The following is an 18,764-nucleotide window of genomic DNA, read 5'->3' on the forward strand; positions in this document are numbered from 1 at the left end:
GACATTAGCTGTATGAATCAATTTAATTAAGGGTTTAACAATGGAGGAATATAGTTTTGAGAAAGCTCTTAAAATTTTAAAAGAGCAAGGTGGAGTTTGTAGGAACTAACTGTCTTGTAAAATATTAATGGCTTCCTTTTTTGCCAGATGTTGTTGAGGGAAAGACTTTTCAGTTTTTACATTATAAGAATCACTACTGGTTTTATATAAATGCCGTTTATGTGATAGGGAAACAGGAATGCCTTAGAGGGAACTTTTCCCTAAGTACTCTGCGCTGGCTGTAAGGAAACCTCAGGATCCATTTAGGGGTGTAGAATATGGAAAACTGATTTTTAAAGAGGAACTTAGAACATTCTTCTCTTTTGGTGCCCGTTCACAGCTCATTCTGCCCTACACCAGGCTGCCAATCATCGACATGATACCAGTCCACTCTGGGGCTTCCACTCAGCCCTGCAGACCAGCTCACGTTTCATGCCGAGTGTAAAACACACTCGGTCTTGCTGCGTGCCGCGGTGCGAGCACCGCGTGTGTAGGCAAGGCAGCACCACGGCCCCGCCGGCTGCACGGGGCTCGAGGGGTCGTAACGGGGGAGAGAAATCTCAGCACTGGGCTGAATTGATTTAGCAGGTTATTTAACCTTCAGAATAACCTGTTTCGAAATGCAGGCATCCGTGATGACTTACTATGAATCCACGTTCATTCTCTTGACAAAATACCGTTTGTCCAACAAGAAGCAAAAACCCAGAGATATTTCTGATTTTCACTTTACATCACGAGCTCGTTTCCAATGAATATCCTGGCACGCTCCTTTCTGGAGTAGCATTTTAATATCCAGTTCCCTTCTCTGCTTTAGGCCTTATGAGTTGTCAGTACTGTATGAACATTATGTAAAAATTACCTGTAATAAAAAGGTAATCATCCGATATGACTTGAATAATAGCCTGAATATGAGATATCAGTGACTTTGAGAGATTTTGACAAACAGAAAGGGAATTCAAAGAGCAATTAAGTTAGTTAAGGGATTGGAGTGATTGATTTATGATGACAAATTAAACTAATTCAGTACCCATATAGCATGGCCAAATGCTGGTTAATGAAGGATCCGAAAAGTCTAGAACTGTTTAAATGATAAAAATTTAAACAGATGGGAAAGCAGAGAATTCCCAGGGAGCGCCTATTCCTAGGAACTGAGCTGTAAGACATTGAATGATGTTGAGAAAGTGAATCTGGCCCACTTCTTCCTTTAAAACACTATGCAAATGAAACCACTTAATGATACATTTTGTCCAACTCAGAAGTGATTTTTTTATTATGCAAATACACCGCTTCCACCTCTGCCCCTCAAAAAAAGTTGCAGTGACTTTGCCACTTAAATGAAAAATCAATATTGGCACTAAATTCAGGTACCTTTTAGTAGAAAGATTGGGTTTGCGTCTACCATTACTGTGAAACACAGAATGGATCACCAGCCCTGAATACATAAAATGGTAAAAAGCGACGTAGGAGCCCAACGAAATCCCTGTAAGTAGCTGAACTTGCAGCTTAAGGGCAGAACGATGGGTGTTGTACAGGCGAAGTGAGAGGAGAATATTGACTAAGTGAAAATAGCATCTCTAAATTGAGCAAAATATTTAATTCATAATTATATTGTCCCTTTTTCTCTATGAAGGTTGGGGGCAGATTCACCTTCCTGTACAGCCTGATCGTTAGGATAGATTTCTGACATGCAGAAGAGCGCAGTTCATATCCTCTCTGGTTTGTTTGTTGTAAGGATTTAACATGAATTGACCTAACAGAGCCTTCAACCGTTGGACTTAGTTGAGACTGGAGGTCACCATTTCTCCTCTTGAAGCTGTTCCACTGTGGATGAAAATATTAAACTCTCATGGTGTTGAGAGAAAGCAAGCAAAAGCACTTGGTTGCCTAGTACTGAGGGCAGTGACTCAAGAATTGTGATACCTGGATAAGAGTCTATGCTCTAAGAAGTATTTTTATGATTTGGAAAAGCTTCAAGTGTTTGGAAGACACTCTCCAAGAATTGGGAAGCAGATCCATTGTCTGCAAGCACTGGGAGAAGGAGGCTAAACCTTGATCTGCCTTACTCTGGGGGTGATGCCCCAGCCTAACCACTGGGGTATGTCAGGAAGACGCAGAACTGCACAGGATATGGGCATCAGTGAGCTGTTTCAGATCCTAGACATCCATACCATACAGTTGTTTTTCCCTGGTGTAGCAGAATTGCTGAGAAGCAAGAGGACATTAGCAGTTAGATGCACACTAGCTTTTTCAGATAGCTCTTTTGGAGTAGTTTAGGATTTTTTTTTTTCTCAGCTTTGCAGTATAATAATATTAGGATGGGAACTAATACTGGCTTAATCTCAGAAAAATTCTCTAATGTGAAGCCCATCCCCAAAAGGCCAAACTGTTCTGGCATGTGACATTGGGCTTTACCTCTGATTTCCAGAACTCTGGGCAGTTGAGGTCATCCCTTTGCTAAGTGTCTCCAGAATTTAATGTCCAACTTAGAACATCTTATTCAGCGAGGCTGGAGGATCTGTTCACAGGATGTCACTTTCAAGCTGGGTACCCAAAAATCACTGACCGGGGAACGTTTTGCTGTGCACTTCAGAATGGAAAGCGCTGAACAAAATTGAGAGGCCATCTCTGGAGTACTCCAGGGTATTGCAAAGCTCACCGAGATTTAGGTGGGATGCTTAGCTCAGGATAATCACCCAGGCACTGTCTTAAACAGCTCTTTATCCTGCTGCTGGTGTTAGCTGTTTTCTGTTATCCGGAACAGAAAGTACAGGTGCTTCAGTCAGCCTCATTAGCACCATGACACAAGCTATTAAAATCGTCTTCGTAATGTAAAACTAATTCAGGGAGCCTTCCTGGCTGCCTGACTACTCCTGCCATAGTGAAATTAGAAAGGCAAATCATAAACAATGTTGCAGGCGTCAGGAAGTAACATCATTAGAGATGCCCTTGGATGCCATTTACCTGCCTCGATAGCGATGTTTGGTGCCCATGGATCTGAGTTATGTTATGGCTAAAGAGCCAGGGCTTCATGGCATGTTTATAACAGAGAGATGGTTTGCTCAGCGTCCTTCTGCCGTTGTGTCCAACCCTGTGGGGTGTGCTGCTTCTTTCAAAGACCTCTGCCGCATGGTCTGTGGCTCTGTGCATCGCTATCGAATGGTTGCAGTGTTGTCTCATTTACTGCTTGTGCTCCCATGGTGGCTTTCTCCCATCTCAGTCGGGTAATGAGCCACCCAGTTTAGATCATAGAATCATAGAATCATAGAATGGTTAGAGTTGGAAGGGACCTCAAAGATCATCTAGTTCCAACCCCCCTGCCATGGGCAGGGAAACCCTCCACTACACCAGGTTGCTCAAAGCCTCATCCAACCTGGCCTTGAACACTTCCAGGGATGGGACATCTACAACTTCTCTGGGCAACCTGTTCCACTGCCTCACCACCCTCAGAGTGAAAACTTTCTTCCTTATATCTAATCTAAATCTCCCCTCTTTCAGTTTAAAGCCATTGCCCCTTGTCCTATCACTACATGTCCTTGTAAAAAGTCCCTCTCCAGCTTTCCTGTAGGCCCCCTTCAGGTACTGGAAGGCTGCTATAAGATCACCCCGGAGCCTTCTCTTCTGCAGGCTGAACAGCCCCAACTCTCTCAGCCTGTCTTCATAGCAAAGGTGCTCCAGCCCTCAGCTCATCTTTGTGGCCCTGATGCATCGTGCCTCGTGCTGTTGTATGTGACAACATACATGATGAGAAAGAAAATATAAGTTCTGTCTTCTTTGTGGTCCTTAGAAACCCTTAAGAAATAATAATAAATAATAAATAATAAATAATTAATAATTAATAATTAATAATTAATAATTAATAATTAATGATTAATAATAATAAAAAAACTTGGTGAAACTGGGTGGCTTGATTGAGCCTCCTGCTCTGATAACACTCTTTGGGCAATTTCTGCCTAATTAAAAATACTCTTTGCAGACCCAGAGAGATAATTGATTTTTTTGCTCATTCTCCTGAAGAAATTACCATCTTCATGAGCTTGTTTGGAAGAGCCACTGCTTTGTCTGCTCTTGCCTTGTGGTGTGCAGAGCAATCCTCACTCCTCTGGCCAGCGAGGTCACTGGGGCTGCTAGAAACACTCGTGGATTCATTTGGGTGCAAGCACCTCTTTGAGATACAGACATGTTTGTCCGATTGTCGTGGCAGACAGCCAGAACCTTTAGAGACACCAGAATGTGCTGTGAATTCCCACCCTGAAAAGTTAAGGAAGACCCCTGCTCGCAGAGCTGGTATTTCAGACTCTCAGTGCATGGAGCGAGCGATCAGCACCCTCGAAAACAGAGCAAATATCATTAAAGTGTTAAATACCTTTTAACAGGAAAAGCAGTACCAGAGTGGGCAAGGCTAATGTTTGTCTTACTTTTGGAATGATCCACCTTTTCACTTGCAGCCTTGCTGAAATCAGTAGTGGCTTTGCTCCCAGAATGTAGCCTGGGAGCTACTCTCTCTCCAAGAGCGGAGAGACACAGTCGTTGGAAAACGTGCCACCATCACTCCATTTATTAGCGAAAGCCTCTCTATTGCCTCGTGCCAGGGAAGTTAAAAAAGGAAAAACTGCAAAAGAAAAAAAAAAAACACATTGAACTAAACAGAGTCTTAAGCAGTGGTAAACAAAATGTAGCTTCCTTTGTGGTTGATTTTTATCCAGCTGCAGCCAAATATCAAAGCGATATCAAAGGAGAGCTACCCATTAATTAATTCAGACTGACTTCACAAAGCGAGCTGGAGCTTTTGCTGATATCTGATTCTGACAACTTCTTAATCTTCACAAGTTGTCATTAAGAGTGGCATTAAAGCAGTCTGCAGTCAATCCCAGCTCTCACCCTATTGTAACTCGGAGATGGGCTATCTCCCGTCGCGGCGGGAGGGGGGGGATACGCAAGCAGGGGTTAGAATAAGCAACTTTGCTCCTTTGCAAATGGAATTTGCAATGTATCAAGGAATCTCATGAATACATTGCCTCTGTCATTCATGTTAGTAACGCTCACCCAATCCCACTTGCAACCATTACAAGTTGCAGCGAGTGGAAATTTTCTCTTCTGAAGGAGAAACACAGAAAAAAACAGAAAGAAAGAAAGAAAGAAAAAGAAAGAAAGAAAGAAAGAAAGAAAGAAAGAAAGAAAGAAAAAGAAAGAAAGAAAGAAAGAAAGAAAGAAAGAAAGAAAGAAAGAAAGAAAGAAAGAAAGAAAGAAAGAAAGAAAGAAAGAAAGAAAGAAAAAGAAAAAAAGCGGCTCGTGTCTGAAAGGAATAATTGGAAGTCTGTAACGATCTTTAGGAAAGTATGAATAGAGCCTTATCATTGATTTGAAGATAGAGAACATAGGATTCTGGGTTGGAGAAAATCAGATTGTGGAAAATAAGACTCTAATCAGAGGATAAGATTAGTTTTAAACTAAGAACTGAAAGTCAGGTACGTCCATAAGTGAAGCTCGTAATTCCGCCGTGAAAATAAACAAAACACTCCAGCGTTCCTTGCCGCTGCCAGGATTTCTCAATGGGATTACAGCCTCACGCAGAGACGCGAGGTACGTGATACCTTTGTGCTTCCATTCGACTGTGAATGGCTCAAATGATTGAACGGGGTTTCTGTTCTAGACCATCACTTGGGCAAGTATCCGCCAGACAGTGACTAATATTATTTTTTGGCCGATTCATGACAATACCTTAGAGGAAAATGTGCTTTGTTATTATACAGTACGTTCATTTCAAATATTGCCAGGAACACAAAGCAGATAAACACTGTTGTGGGAGCACCTTGCCAAGCATCCACAGCAGCATGGATGTAGATGGTGCATTTATTTCCTCCAGGGCCAAGAACTGCCCAAATGCCAGTGACAAATGGGAATTATTTTTGGTTGTACTACAGAATCAAGGATTTACCATTATAAAAGGTGAAACAAAACTTAGATCGAGTATCAGGAAAAAACAGTATCTGTCCAATTAGAATAATCTTCTAAAAGAAACAAACTTAAATCCCAATCCTTAGGGGCATTTGGGGTAGGAAAGAAATAGAAAATATACGATAGGCAGTAATCCTGTATTGACATTAAGTCATTTGAAATGAGCTACTGGATTGTTTCATCTCTCATTTCTGCAATTGCTAAGAAGTGAAAGAAATCGCTATGCTTGCGCGAATATATAATCTAGCTATTTGTACAAAAATATATGATTAACCAAAAAGGAAGATGTTGGTAAGTAAGAGCTACAGTCAGCTTAAATGCCGTGCTTATATGCTTGTGTCCGGAGGGCTCCGAGGGTTGCTCAGGCAGGCGTGTCTCTTGCCTCTTTTGACCTTATTCATTTTGCAAAGAATGACATGGATTTATCCCAGTTTAAAAGTGGCCTGATAGCTAACAGCTCTCATGTCTGGCACTTGTCTTCCTCCCTGTTGACATGAGAGCCAAAAATAGAGGTTGTGACTTGGTGACAGTTTCTTTTCTGCACCCATGCCGTCTTCCCCTGTGCTTTCGTTGCCCTTCACTATCTTCACGGAAGCTGCGGCAGCCCTCAGGCTGCATTGGTCCTGCTCAGAAAAAATAGCGTATGCCAAGAAAAAAGGAATTCAAGACTTCCCAGTAGCTCCAAATGCTACCTTTGGAGCAGGTAGGATGAATGATGTAAGAGCTTGAGCTCAGTTGGTTTTATCAGAGGACGTTCCTGATAGCTTTCTGTGACCTCCAGCTGTTTCACCTGAAGCCATCTCTGCAAAGAGAATTCTTTGACCTTTAGGCAAGTCACACATCAAGATGTTACTCATGGGACACAACGCAGAGAAAACTTCTAATTGAGTAGAATAGCAAGATAAAGGATAAGTAAGAGAAGACAGCTTTCACATACTGGCATTTATAGTTGCTAAATGAAGCATGTTGGTGGTTTTTTTTTTCAAGAGAATCAAGGGGCCCAGCCTCTGGAAAAATGCATTAAGCTTCATATTTGGGGTCAGATGCTAGTTCAGAGCTTTGCTGATGGGTGGAGGTAGGTTGATTTTGGCCTTGCTGTTCCTGATACTGTCCCTTGTACTAATCAAAGCTTAATCACAGCTCGGCCCAAGTGCCACAGCCAGCTGGAACTGATTCATTCTTCAAAAATATATGTTTCTGCTAATGTTGCCCATTTATTTTTTTGTTGTTTGTTTAACTTCCCATGCAACTATTGAGGGAAATATTTAAATAGATTACAATTCCTCACAATTAGCATTATAAATGTATACTGCCTGTTCAGTATGAATAAAAAATACTTTCCTTATCCCAAAGAAAGCACTGGCAAAGTACGTTAGCTGGAGAGATGCTAAAAAATTAAAGAGAATGAGTTCATGCAAAGGGTGGTTAAAAATTACATGGTTACTTAGCGTGATTCTTACTGCTGTTTATAACTGTACATATACACAACTAGATGCTCATAGTTTTGTGTGAACAGTGTGTGTTTGTGTACGTTTGTGCTGGAGACTGCAGTAACATTCTGTTTTCATAGGTGGATCAAATATCGAGCCGTCTTTTTTCATTCTCTCTCCACAGCCAGATTGTTTCGCCACTGCAGAGTATTGGCATAACACTGAAAGCTTTTGTTCGGATGCTGATACCGGATAGTTGTGGAAAATTCCTGTAACTTCAGCTCATGGAGAGCTTAAATAGAATTTATGAGCCATATCCTCATTTGCTGTAAAATATTATGGCTCCACTGGTTAAACAATAAAACTGTACTATTTACCCCAGCTGATCTCAGTCAGGAGAGTAGGATTTTTGACATCTTCATTCAAACCCCCTTTTTTTCTTTGGCCATTCCCTGCAATATTTAAAGAGGCAAGGATGTTGACAAGTAGTTTGGGGCTCATATCTGACCTTTGAAGAAATCTGGATTAGTCTGTGTTTGGTAACAGGGAGCAATATGACCACCTGACTGACTGCTGGAGAGGTAGGAATTATGAATCAAGACATGTGTTCTGGACTCAGAACTGCTCTCCACCTTTGCTAAGTGAAAACCGCAGTAGCCCCACATCATCAGTGTCAACTCCTTCTATAAGCTGTACCCTTTGCTCTAATTTAAAAGGTAGAATTTCAATAGAAATTATAATTTGGATGCTTTTTGGGCTTCTTTTAGACTTATCTCAATCATACTTTTTAGCTACAAGATGTTCTTGCTGGTACATTGTAATGCAAATATGAAAGCTTTCCAACAAGAACTTTAAAAAAGCTTTACAAAAAAAAATTAAAATCCCATGGCCTAGTATTTGAGTGTTGTACTAAATAATAGACTCTAATTTCTGTCGGAAGAGAGGACCGAGTGCGTTATTGGATCAAGGTGACCTTCCACGCTGCAGAAAGAGTCGGGCAGAAGATCTGCTTAGTAAATGAACAGAAAAATCTGTGATGTGAAACTGAGGGAGTGGTTGAGGCTGGTTTCTCTCTTATTGAATGAAAGCCAAAAGTGAAGAAGATATGTGGATATGAGATAATGTTGTGAAAGAAACAGAGGAGCCCTTGACTATGCTTTCTTGCCTTTCTGAAATGTTGCTGTCGCTGGTCATTCCCTTTAAAGGGTTATTTCCTGAATTTCAGCTTGGCAAAGGTAGAGGATGTTGCTGAGCATAATCACATGGTGTTTTCCCAGAGCATAGTTCACAGAGGAGACAGTACACGCAAGCACAGAACAGCGTAAATGTTAAAATAAAACTTCTGCAAAACAAGCATTTAATATCCTGGTAGCCATGCCCTCAGTCACAGCCGAGTTTCTGGTTTGCATTACAAAAGCCATTGCATGTTTTTAAAAACCTTTCATTTAAACTAAATTTCTTCACGGTCATCAGTAGCCTAAAAGAGAATTTATTTTTGTTTGGGATTGTGTTTTGGGGGGAGGAGAAGAAGGAGGTAGAGGATTGCTTTGTTTTCTTCACAAGTTTCTAAAAATAATCCTAGATGTTAATGTGGAATCAGAAGGATTTATGTAGAAAGGGGAGGGGTTTCACATGCACCAGGCTCAAACATTAGCACCTAAAATGATGCCTGCAGCCTGAGCTACTTGAAGGTTTCCATTTGGCAGCAGGAGAGGGTTTTTTGAGAGTTGAGTCTTCAAAGATCCTGAAGTCATAAATAAGAAGGGCAAACTTTCTTGAGCATGCTGTCAGGAGTCAGTGCTTACTAAGCAGGAAATCTGACTTTTGCTAAGAGAAGAAATGTGCAGTATGCCTCTGCAGACCGCTCAAGTAAGCACAAGCATCTGCTGTGCTGTTTTCCCCTTCTGGGATGGCCAAGGGACCTCAGTTTCATTCCCATGGGAGGTGGGAAGGCTTTTCATAGAAGATGAGATAATAGGTACCGTGTTTTGGCTTTCCCCTGGCTCTGTTTTCCAAATATTAGTGTGGGGAGGTGTTCTTACATTCGAAGGAAAAGTGCTCCTTTTTAAATCTCAACCACCTATTGACTTCTGGAAGCCAACGCCTGACTAGGGAGATGGAAGAAAGTACGACTGCAGAACACTTGAGTCATGTCCAGTGAGACATGGATTGTAAGGCTTGTGTCATGCTGGGAATTGAGTTCTGGCAGTTTAGGTCATGCTGGGCAAATCCACACAACGCAGGGCAAGGCTGAGTTAGTTATTAGCTGAGGTCCCAAACCCACGACAGCTTGGCTGGCATTTGGTTCCTCCAGCTACCCTGAATCACTGCTTCAGGTTCTTATCTTGCCTCCTGAGCAATGGCTTTAAACTGAAAGAAGGGAGATTTAGATTGGATATATGGAAGAAATTTTTCACTCTGAGGGTGGTGAGGCACTGGAACAGGTTGCCCAGAGAAGTTGTAGATGCCCCATCCCTGGAAGGGTTCAAGGCCAGGTTGGATGAGGCTTTAAGCAACCTGGTGTAGTGGAGGGTGTCCCTGCCCATGGCAGGGGGGTTGGAACTAGATGACCTTTGAGGTCCCTTCCAACCCAAACCATTCTATGATTCTATGAGTAGGGTGTCTAGGGAGTAGGACTGTACATAAAAGGTGTTTGTGTGGAGTACAACTGCTTGTTACTGCCCTACCTATACGGGTGATAAAGCTACAAGAATTTGGCTTGAGAGACTTGGCATCGATTGTAGAATAACTCCGGATGAATCACGTGTAGCCTCTGTGCCTTTTTTCCCCCGTCATCCCGCCACCTCACCGCCCTTCGTTTTCCGCTCGGGAATGTGAGCAGGTGTTTTCGCTCCTCGTGGTTACCTTGAATGGGTGTTAAAACTTAGTCAGTTAATGTCACGGAGAGACTTTCGTGAAGATCTTTCTGAGCCTTGTGGTTTTAATGCAAAGAGAAAAAAAAAAAAAAAAGCACGTTGGCATGCAAACTTCAATTGGCAAAATGTCAACAAAAGTTATTGCCGCTGCGGATGAGATGGATAACTCTTGCTGTTAAAATAATATCTGGTGTTTTGCTCAGATGTCTAATCGGTTTGCTTTTTAAGCATGGATGATACAAAATATCCCCAAGGCATTATTCCCAACAAGATATAGAATCCCACTTAATGTCTATTTTTAGGATTGAATAGGTTCTGTAAAGGCTCATTTGTTTGAAGAAAAGATAGTTAATCACTTTGGTTTCCACGTGATGTTAAAGAGAGAAATTTTGGTCGTACCTCCCCTCCCTTATCTCCACTCCACTTGACTCGCATGTGTCCTGGAGTTGTTGCCATTTGTGTGGGTGGTAAGAAATGAAGGAATTAAATAAATGGAGTAGAACTGCTAACAGAGCAACAGTAGTTATTTGTACATTAAGAAGTGAAGCTGTCACTTCTAAGACCGCCAACATTTTCGTTTCTATATGAGGGTACAGCTTTTAAGGGAGATCAAGTGTTAGAGCCTAGTTAGTATGGGAGGAAGAGCAGGATGTGGGGTGATTGCAGAAGGGATCGCTAGAAGAGTATTATTTTAAAGCCCAGCATTGTTTTTTTAGTCACTCAAGCTAATGTTCAATTTAACCTGAATTTAAAACACCAAGTGTAGTGGATTGCAAATGACTGAGCTGGAAAGCTTCCAGAAGTCATTGAATTTCAGCAGTTTTAGTGTTCTCTGGTAAAAGAAACAACTTGTTTTAAGCGAGCTATATGCTTGTTTCTGTGCTCTAAATAGAAAATAATGATGTTATGCATTACCGCATGAACTATATTTGGCACCCACCAGCAATATTCATTTTCTCCTGCTTCTCTCCCTTCCTGCTTCCCTCCCTGCCTCTCTCACTCTCACTCTCTCTCCAAAAAATGTATATATGTGTGTGTCTGACAGTAATCTAGAAGGCCAACTAACAGACCACATTCTTCTGCTACTAAAATTGTATGAATACCTAACACAGTTTAAATCCCTTAAATTGGGATTTATGAAAGGATGACAGCAAACAATCTTCTGGCTGTGCCATCGCCCAGGCAGTTACAGCTACTGCTTTGCATTTATTTGTGAGAGTCTATGTGACGGATGCGCATTTGTGCTCCTTTTACCCGTAAACTGAGGTAAATGATTTAAACCAATACTGGGAATCCGAAGCTCTGCGTGTGCTGGTAACACAAGCAGGACCATGGTATCAGTCTCAGTGCTGATTAGCACTTTCTTGCCTGGTGTGTGGACATATTTGGGGGAGTAACATGGACTAGACACTGTTCCCACAAGGCAGTATGGACAAGGACATCCTGTTTTGAGCAGAAGGAGAAGTATAGCTATGTAAATGCAAGCTGTGCCACACCACTTCTCTTAAGAGCCAGAGAGCAGTCCCTTGCCTCTTTTATTCACTAGTATTTATTTGGCCTTGGAGACTGTCCCCAGTTCCCAGACAAGTTCCCTGAAGCTGCGGCCAGATATTGACTGTGTAATTCAAGTTAGTTTGACCCTAGAGAAGTCATTCTAAACAGTTCTCTTCGATAGGAAAATACACCTCTTTCACTTCTGGGAAACTTGTATTACTTCTGAGTCACAGGGGTGTAAAAAAGCAAAACCAGTTGGCATTGAAACGATGTGAGAAATATGTTCAAGAGCTCCTTCAAAAGGGTCCTACTGACAAACTTGAGAGCTAAGAGCTGAAAGGAGGGGCTGGAGGGGTGTGTGTAGAGGGGTCTGCACATAATAATCCAGGTAAACAATGATCTCTGAAAACACTGAAAAACATTTAATTCTCTGGTGTTTGTGGACCATTTTCTCTTCACCCCCTATCTTTTGGTGGGTCAGTTCTTTCTGTCCTGACTTCCAGACTCAGTGAAGGTGTTCAGGAACCTGACAGGTAGAGATCTGGGTTCTCCTTTTCCTTAGACTACTGGTCTAATTAAGCTGCACTCAGTAATTGGATCAGGAGCCTGGAGAAAACTTTAAATTCATTCCCAGACCAGAGTCAGGTAAAGAATGTAAATTTTTTCCCACCATTTCTCATATTGGTGCCTCTTATGGTGCTTTTCTTTCCCCGTGCCCTTAGCCTGTCCCTGCTGCTCCTTAATATTTTCTTCCTCTTTGGTTTCTTATTGGTTCCAAAAAGTCAGTGGATTTATAGTCCTTCCTCCAAGAAGAATATTAAGGTTTTATTAAGGTCTGACATCTCTTCTTCTCTCTCCCACATTCTCTCCTGCCATTTTACAATCCTGAGATGTACAAAATGTGAAGGAAGTCCCCTTTGGCTTCAACAGTGATTGATGCTAGCAAGAAGCAAGTCCCAAAGTGCTAGAAATGACAAGATACGTGCAAGTTGTCATCATTTAATCCTATTGCGGTTTGTTTGGTTTGGATGTTACCCAAGTAACCCAAGTTCTTCAAATTTCCCCTTTGCTTGGGGGAAGGTTTAGCTCAATTTTGTGTTGTGTTTCTCCACAACAAGGTCTGAGAGGGTGACAGGTGAGGGACAAACTGAGCTGGCGCATGGCTAGAAACTTATAGCCATGGCAGATGACAGGGAGGAGAGGAAGGGGACAGGTCTAAAGAGGGCTAAGAGCTCTAGAAATCTGCTGATCGTTTTAAAGAAAGATGATGAGAGGAATGGTAAGGAGTGAGGAGTCATGAATAACGTCCTCCACACATACCTCCTAAACTCCCGTGGTGTAAAGTCACACTGTGCTTAACTTTAGAGGACTTCTAGGAGACAGTCTTTGACTGACATACTGAGCTGGGTGGAGGAACAGGCAGGTTTACATGCATTCAGGGTCCTTTCTTGACGAGTGGTTTTCTTTCCTCAAGGCCTTAGGAATGACGGGAGTGAGGCACATGCCATCTGCTGTGGCAGGAACAGAGAATAAAAGCTGCTAGTAGATGTAGTAATCGTGTATGAAGGTGGTTTTGCAATGGACCATAAAATGATGATTTTTCACAGTCTAATTGCACGGCCAGAGTTTTGGAGGTGCTGAGGGCACTCGAATTTCACAGGTTCAACACAGCTGCAGCAAATTGAGCCCATCAGCTCCTTCATCTTCACTGAAAGGCGTTTCCTGCTTTTTAATCACCAAGGTCCTCTGTAAGACAAACATACTTCCATTATATAACAAAATACCTCTTATTAAACCAACCAATACAGATAATTTAGAGTGTCGACTGCGTCAGCCTACAAACCTTGCTTCATTTGGAGAAATTACTGCTCGCAGGAAGTCTTCAGCCTACCTAGAACATCTGAGTGCCCATTTCACTTCAGAAAATGGACAGAACACGGGTGCCCAAAAGTCTTTCCACCAAATACGCTGACGACTCTGAAATGAGATTCCAGCAGTTGTTAGTGATGCGACAGTGACTCAGAGCATGACAATCCCGTGCTCGGCCATGCCTGGGGACAGTTCTTCCCCATTGAACCCTAGCGCTCTGGGCTTAAGATTACACCTGAGTTGAAGCATCCCCTGACTAAATAAAACAAGCCATAAGCTGATCGCCTCCTGCAATGTGCAAGCACACAATAGTAATCACAGCTAATGACTCTGCTAAATGCTAGGCTGCACACACCTCCTTGTTTGGTGCTTGTTTTGTATACAGAAGGTAACATCGACTGAATAACGAGGATGCCAAGTTACAGATGGGGTTGTGGAATCGTATTTGACAGCCGATTAGAGTAATCTGACAGAAATGATGACTTAATCACCACGACAGACTCCAAATTCCCAGATAGAATTCCACCCAGGTTAATCTAATTTCCTTGCAATATTTTTGCCAGAAATAGACTCTTTACCGGCTTGTTTTCTCCCATGCAGATGTCACATGGCTTTGACAACAACATAAATAGGTGGCGTTATTATTGTTGAAAAGATGACGCTGAGGCTCTAAAGCTGGAGAGGATGCTCGCCTTCGAGAGGTTTTCGAGTTACATGGCCGTGTTTTTTTTCTCAAAATACAACAAAGTTATATTTACATACAGTGAGAGATACTCAGGAAAAAGAGGAGGAAAAAAAGATGTAACTAGTCAATTATAATTCTAGGCCAAGGCTCGGTCCTGCTGCTGCCCTCGACACAGCCAGCAGCCAGATTCCCGTTGATTTCAGGAGGATTTTCAGGATTGCGTGTTTGACAACTGTTTCTTTCCCGTTTTGGTTCCTGTGGACCACATTCAGCACCCCTGCTCGGGATGCGCCCAAGGAGAAGCAGTGATGTGCTTTGGCCTCAGGCTCTGCGTGGCCGCCGGGACAGCGCAGGCGGCCGATGGGCCCCCGCGTCGCTGCCAGCGCTGCCGCAAGGCACCGCACAACCTTTGGCGGCCGCCGTTCGCCTGCCCTCGGCTGTCAAACAGTGACGGTGGGGTGTTTGGAGACCCAGGGATAGGCAGCATGTACAGGAAAGGTAGGTCATGCCGTTACTGGCTGCACTACTGCATCCCATAGAGCTCTCTAAAATATTGCCAAGGAGAGGTTATTCCGTACAGCCCATTCTCCAGTCTGGTTTCCATATCCCCGTGCATGGTGCTTGCAGGGGGAAGCTGCCCACACTGAGAAGGAACTTGCCTGAGAGCTGCGTTGTTCTCTTTTACTGTAGGATCTGAGCACAGGATGATGTTAATGTCTATAAATTATTTACGGCAGTTACTTTTCTCACTCTTGCCTATTCATTAATTGCAACTGTGCATTCATAAATACTGTATCTTTATAAGCAAAGCTTTCTTCAAGCACAGAAGAAAACATTTCCTGTGCGACAACATGACATACTGAGAAATCACTTACCTTGAGATCCATAAGTGTATGGCTTTGTGATGTATAGCTACAATAACAGCTTTCTGATAAGACATGAAATCCTTCATTTCGGTAGATGACATGATTCTAGTGGGTGGCATCTAATTTGAAACAGGTTTATATCATCTATAATCTTTTGGAGAGCCTCGAAAAGCGCAGCTATTTTATTATTTTATAGCCTGCAGTTATACAAGCAAGATATAAAACGCACAGATTATTTTCTCTTCTGCTCATCGTAGAGTGAAAGGATAGTACCTATTTAGCCTCTGTCTCTGCCCCTTTAATTTTCTTATTCACTGCACACTTCTTTGGGATTCGTTCTTTTCTTTTCTTTTTTACACTTACTTTTAAATATTTTATGGGTAGAGAGCTTATAATATGTATTGTCACGGCAGTTGTCTCTAGAGGTCAGCAATGAGTTTAATAATGAGATGCGAACCAGTGACTCTGTAAAACCCATTTCAGGTTATAAATGGCATGTTTTATTGAATCTAGTGTTAAAGGTTGTTAACGTATCAATTGGTGATGGTCAGGGTTAAACAAGCTTCAACACGAGCCCTCTCATGTTAGGAAACTGTCAGGAACGTATTTTTCCACCTTCCTCTTCACCAAAGCCGTGTTTGTGTAGCGCATCCATTTTACCATGGGTGTTCTGCAGTTTAAACCCTCCTGGCCTGATCTGAATCTTCGACTGGTTTTGCACCAATCTAATTTTGTGAAGCACAATGGCATCACTCCTGGCTTCGACTTGCTGGTGCAAAGAGAATTTGGACCGTGGGTTTTTAGCTGCGACCTTTGAAACCAACTCAAACCCCAGTTGAAGCATCTTGTTAAATCTCGCGTCTTTCTTTGCAAACATAACAGATTACTGACTTAATGAACTTGGGGTAATTATGTATGACAGAAGAGGATGATTTCCAATGTGGTAACTGTTCGGCAGGTAATGCTGCTCTTTACATGGTGACCGCGGGGCTGCAAAAATAACTTCTTGACATGAATTTAGTCTAAAGTTTTCTCCTTTGGTTTCAGGCAGTTTGAAAAATGAAAGGTTTTTAACGTTGTTAGAATTGCCTTTATTCAAAATATCTCCACTTAGGGGCATATAAATGCAGCTAGATAGAGCGATAGATTCTCTGTCTACCGTAAGGTCTGGATTTGGGTTGGTTTTTTCTTCTATAACTTGCATATCCCCAAACTGACAATACTCAATTTTCTTTCCTCTATTTTCTCACCACTCTGTTGCTCCACAGAGACGTCAATACGTGCAACGAGCTCATGGAGCAAGTTACACCTTTTTTCTTCTTTCACTTTTTACTTGCTGAGTGGACATGCTACATCACATTCCCATGAATTTAAAGTCTCCTGCAGTGCCCAGTGTATTGCTGATGCCAGGATAAACGTTAAGCCCTAGTTAAAGACGATAGAGTACAATAGAAGTTCCCTTTTTTTCTATAAATTAGATCGAATAAGAGTGGTGGCAGACAAGTGCTAGGCTCTTAAAGTCCATTTGGGAAACAAATGATTCAAAGAGAACAGAATTGTTAAAATCGAAGCAAATTTATGCATCCTGGTGACTACATCCACCTCGCGGCTTTGCCTTTTCCTTAGGGCACAGTGGGAAGTTTTGCAAGCAGTACAAGGAATGAATTGATTTGCAGGGCCAGGGAGCGTTCTGGACTTTGAGTAAATCTTAGGGAAACATTCACAGCGATATTTTACATTTTCTAAAGAATCTAGCAACTGTGTCCCTGGAGGTTAAGTGACTCCACCAAAAACAATGCAGATTTGGTTTTCTGTGCTGCTTTGAAAGCACGTTTGATATGAGTGCATGGATGTTCTCTCCAGCTCAGCTGTTTTTGTTTCCCAAAGTTTACCATAATAGTCTTTTATATAAAAAAATCGAATTGCCTCTGACATTTTCAGGCAATACTTGGCTCTGCTGCACTGAAAAATGATACAAAGGCAGAAGAAGCACAGACTTTTTACATGCTCACGTGAAATGGTGAGGAATTGCTGAGGAGAGAAAAGGCAGTGGTCCTGCTGCTGCCGGAAGGTTTGTGCAGTCAAATCCCAGCAATTCTGCAGAGCCTGATGAAAGAAGAGTGGGGTTTTTTGGCAAGCTGAAACATCTCCCACATGGAAACTCCATGTGGGGTCAGTTCTGAAGGCTTTGGAGAAGCTTTAAGATAATTTCCCTGAATACATCACAGTGGACACAGGGCTGGCTATAACCATAGCTTTTTTCACTGTCCAGTGGAAAAGCCACGGGCTCTGATCAGAGGGAGCTCAACTGTTGCAGTGTTGCTATTCCTGAAACACCAGAAAACACCGTTTGGTAAAATGTTGTTGGAGATATCAATAATTCAGGGTGGGGGGAGCATCAGGTGGTGATGAAAGCTGAGGACACACCGTACGGAGTGTGCCAAAGAAGGATGCCATGTGGCGGACGGCGTAGCACAACGCACACAGGCGTTGGTTTCTTTTGCAGTACAAGGGAGATGAATGGAGCAAGAGGTTGAAGAGGAAAAAAGTATTAAGAGTTTTTATGGAAACCAGAATTGTGCTGTGTTGTGATGGAAGCTTTATGAATGAATGTATAATGTATTCTTAAAAAAAAAAAAAAAGTTTCTTCCTCTTTAGTCCTGAAAGAATCAGCCCATGTTTTTTTAATTACAAGCAAAGTTCATTTGTCAAACTCAACTCCTCTGGGTATGTTTGAAATGCTTGCTAACTCTTAAATTACTTGAAAATTCCATCTTGGTTTTGGCAGTGGTTGAGCTCAAGGAAAAAAAAGTTGGTAAAACAGAAACCAAGCATGCCATAAACTAATAAGGGCTGTAACTTTAGAGGTCTTCTGAAACTAGATACAGCAAATTAAAGTTTTATATGAGTCCTGTGGGCCCAATGATCTATTTTTCTTAATCTTCCAGGTTATAAAATGCTCCTTTACCATTTTATTTTTTCTTAAAAGCCTATAATATAGTGTTATGTTGAATTTATATCATTTTGACATGTTTAATATTAATCGTGTATCTTTTTAGCCCTTCATTAAAAACATGATTCTGGATGTTTTATGACTATCCAACCTGCCTTACTCTGTTTCATTTTTGTTTTCAGATGCATCATCCTATTCAGATGAAACCCGCAGATAGTGAAAAATCAAATGGTATGTGTTTAATTTCTTTTTACTTAATTGTGACTCTCTCTAAACTAAAGCAAACACAACATTGAAAGAGTTTTTGCTTTATTCCTTGTGTGGTGAAAATGATATGAAGCAGTTTCCCTATACCTGACATGTTGGGGAAGATGTTGACCTGCTCTGAACTCGCATTTATCCTCAGCTTTAAAGAAGGAAGGAAATGTTCGGAATAATGATCTTCCTTGTACCCGCTGTATGTCATGGCCCACCTCGCTGCATACATCTTTCCCTTGTGTTCTCCTAGCAGCAAGGTGATGCAGGAGCACCTGATACTGATAAGATGGAGGTGAAATTTTAATGGTGAAAGTAAAAAAGAAAAGAAACAAAAGACTT

The 18,764-nt window shown here is 41.9% G+C and overlaps 1 protein-coding gene across 8 annotated transcripts in view; it reads left to right on the forward strand.

The window, feature by feature from the left end:
* The window catches only part of CELF2 (CUGBP Elav-like family member 2), a 273,325-nt gene that overhangs the window by 179,849 nt on the left and 74,712 nt on the right, over positions 1-18,764 (forward strand). For all 8 annotated transcript variants that reach the window (XM_086609776.1, XM_086609779.1, XM_086609778.1 and 5 more), the window contains one exon: positions 18,350-18,398. In XM_086609776.1, coding sequence (XP_086465902.1) covers positions 18,350-18,398 — 49 coding nt within the window. The remainder of the gene's footprint in view (positions 1-18,349; positions 18,399-18,764) is intronic.

This window comes from Tauraco erythrolophus, chromosome 4 (assembly GCF_009769465.1).
Source record: "Tauraco erythrolophus isolate bTauEry1 chromosome 4, bTauEry1.pri, whole genome shotgun sequence".
Taxonomy (NCBI): domain Eukaryota; kingdom Metazoa; phylum Chordata; class Aves; order Musophagiformes; family Musophagidae; genus Tauraco; species Tauraco erythrolophus.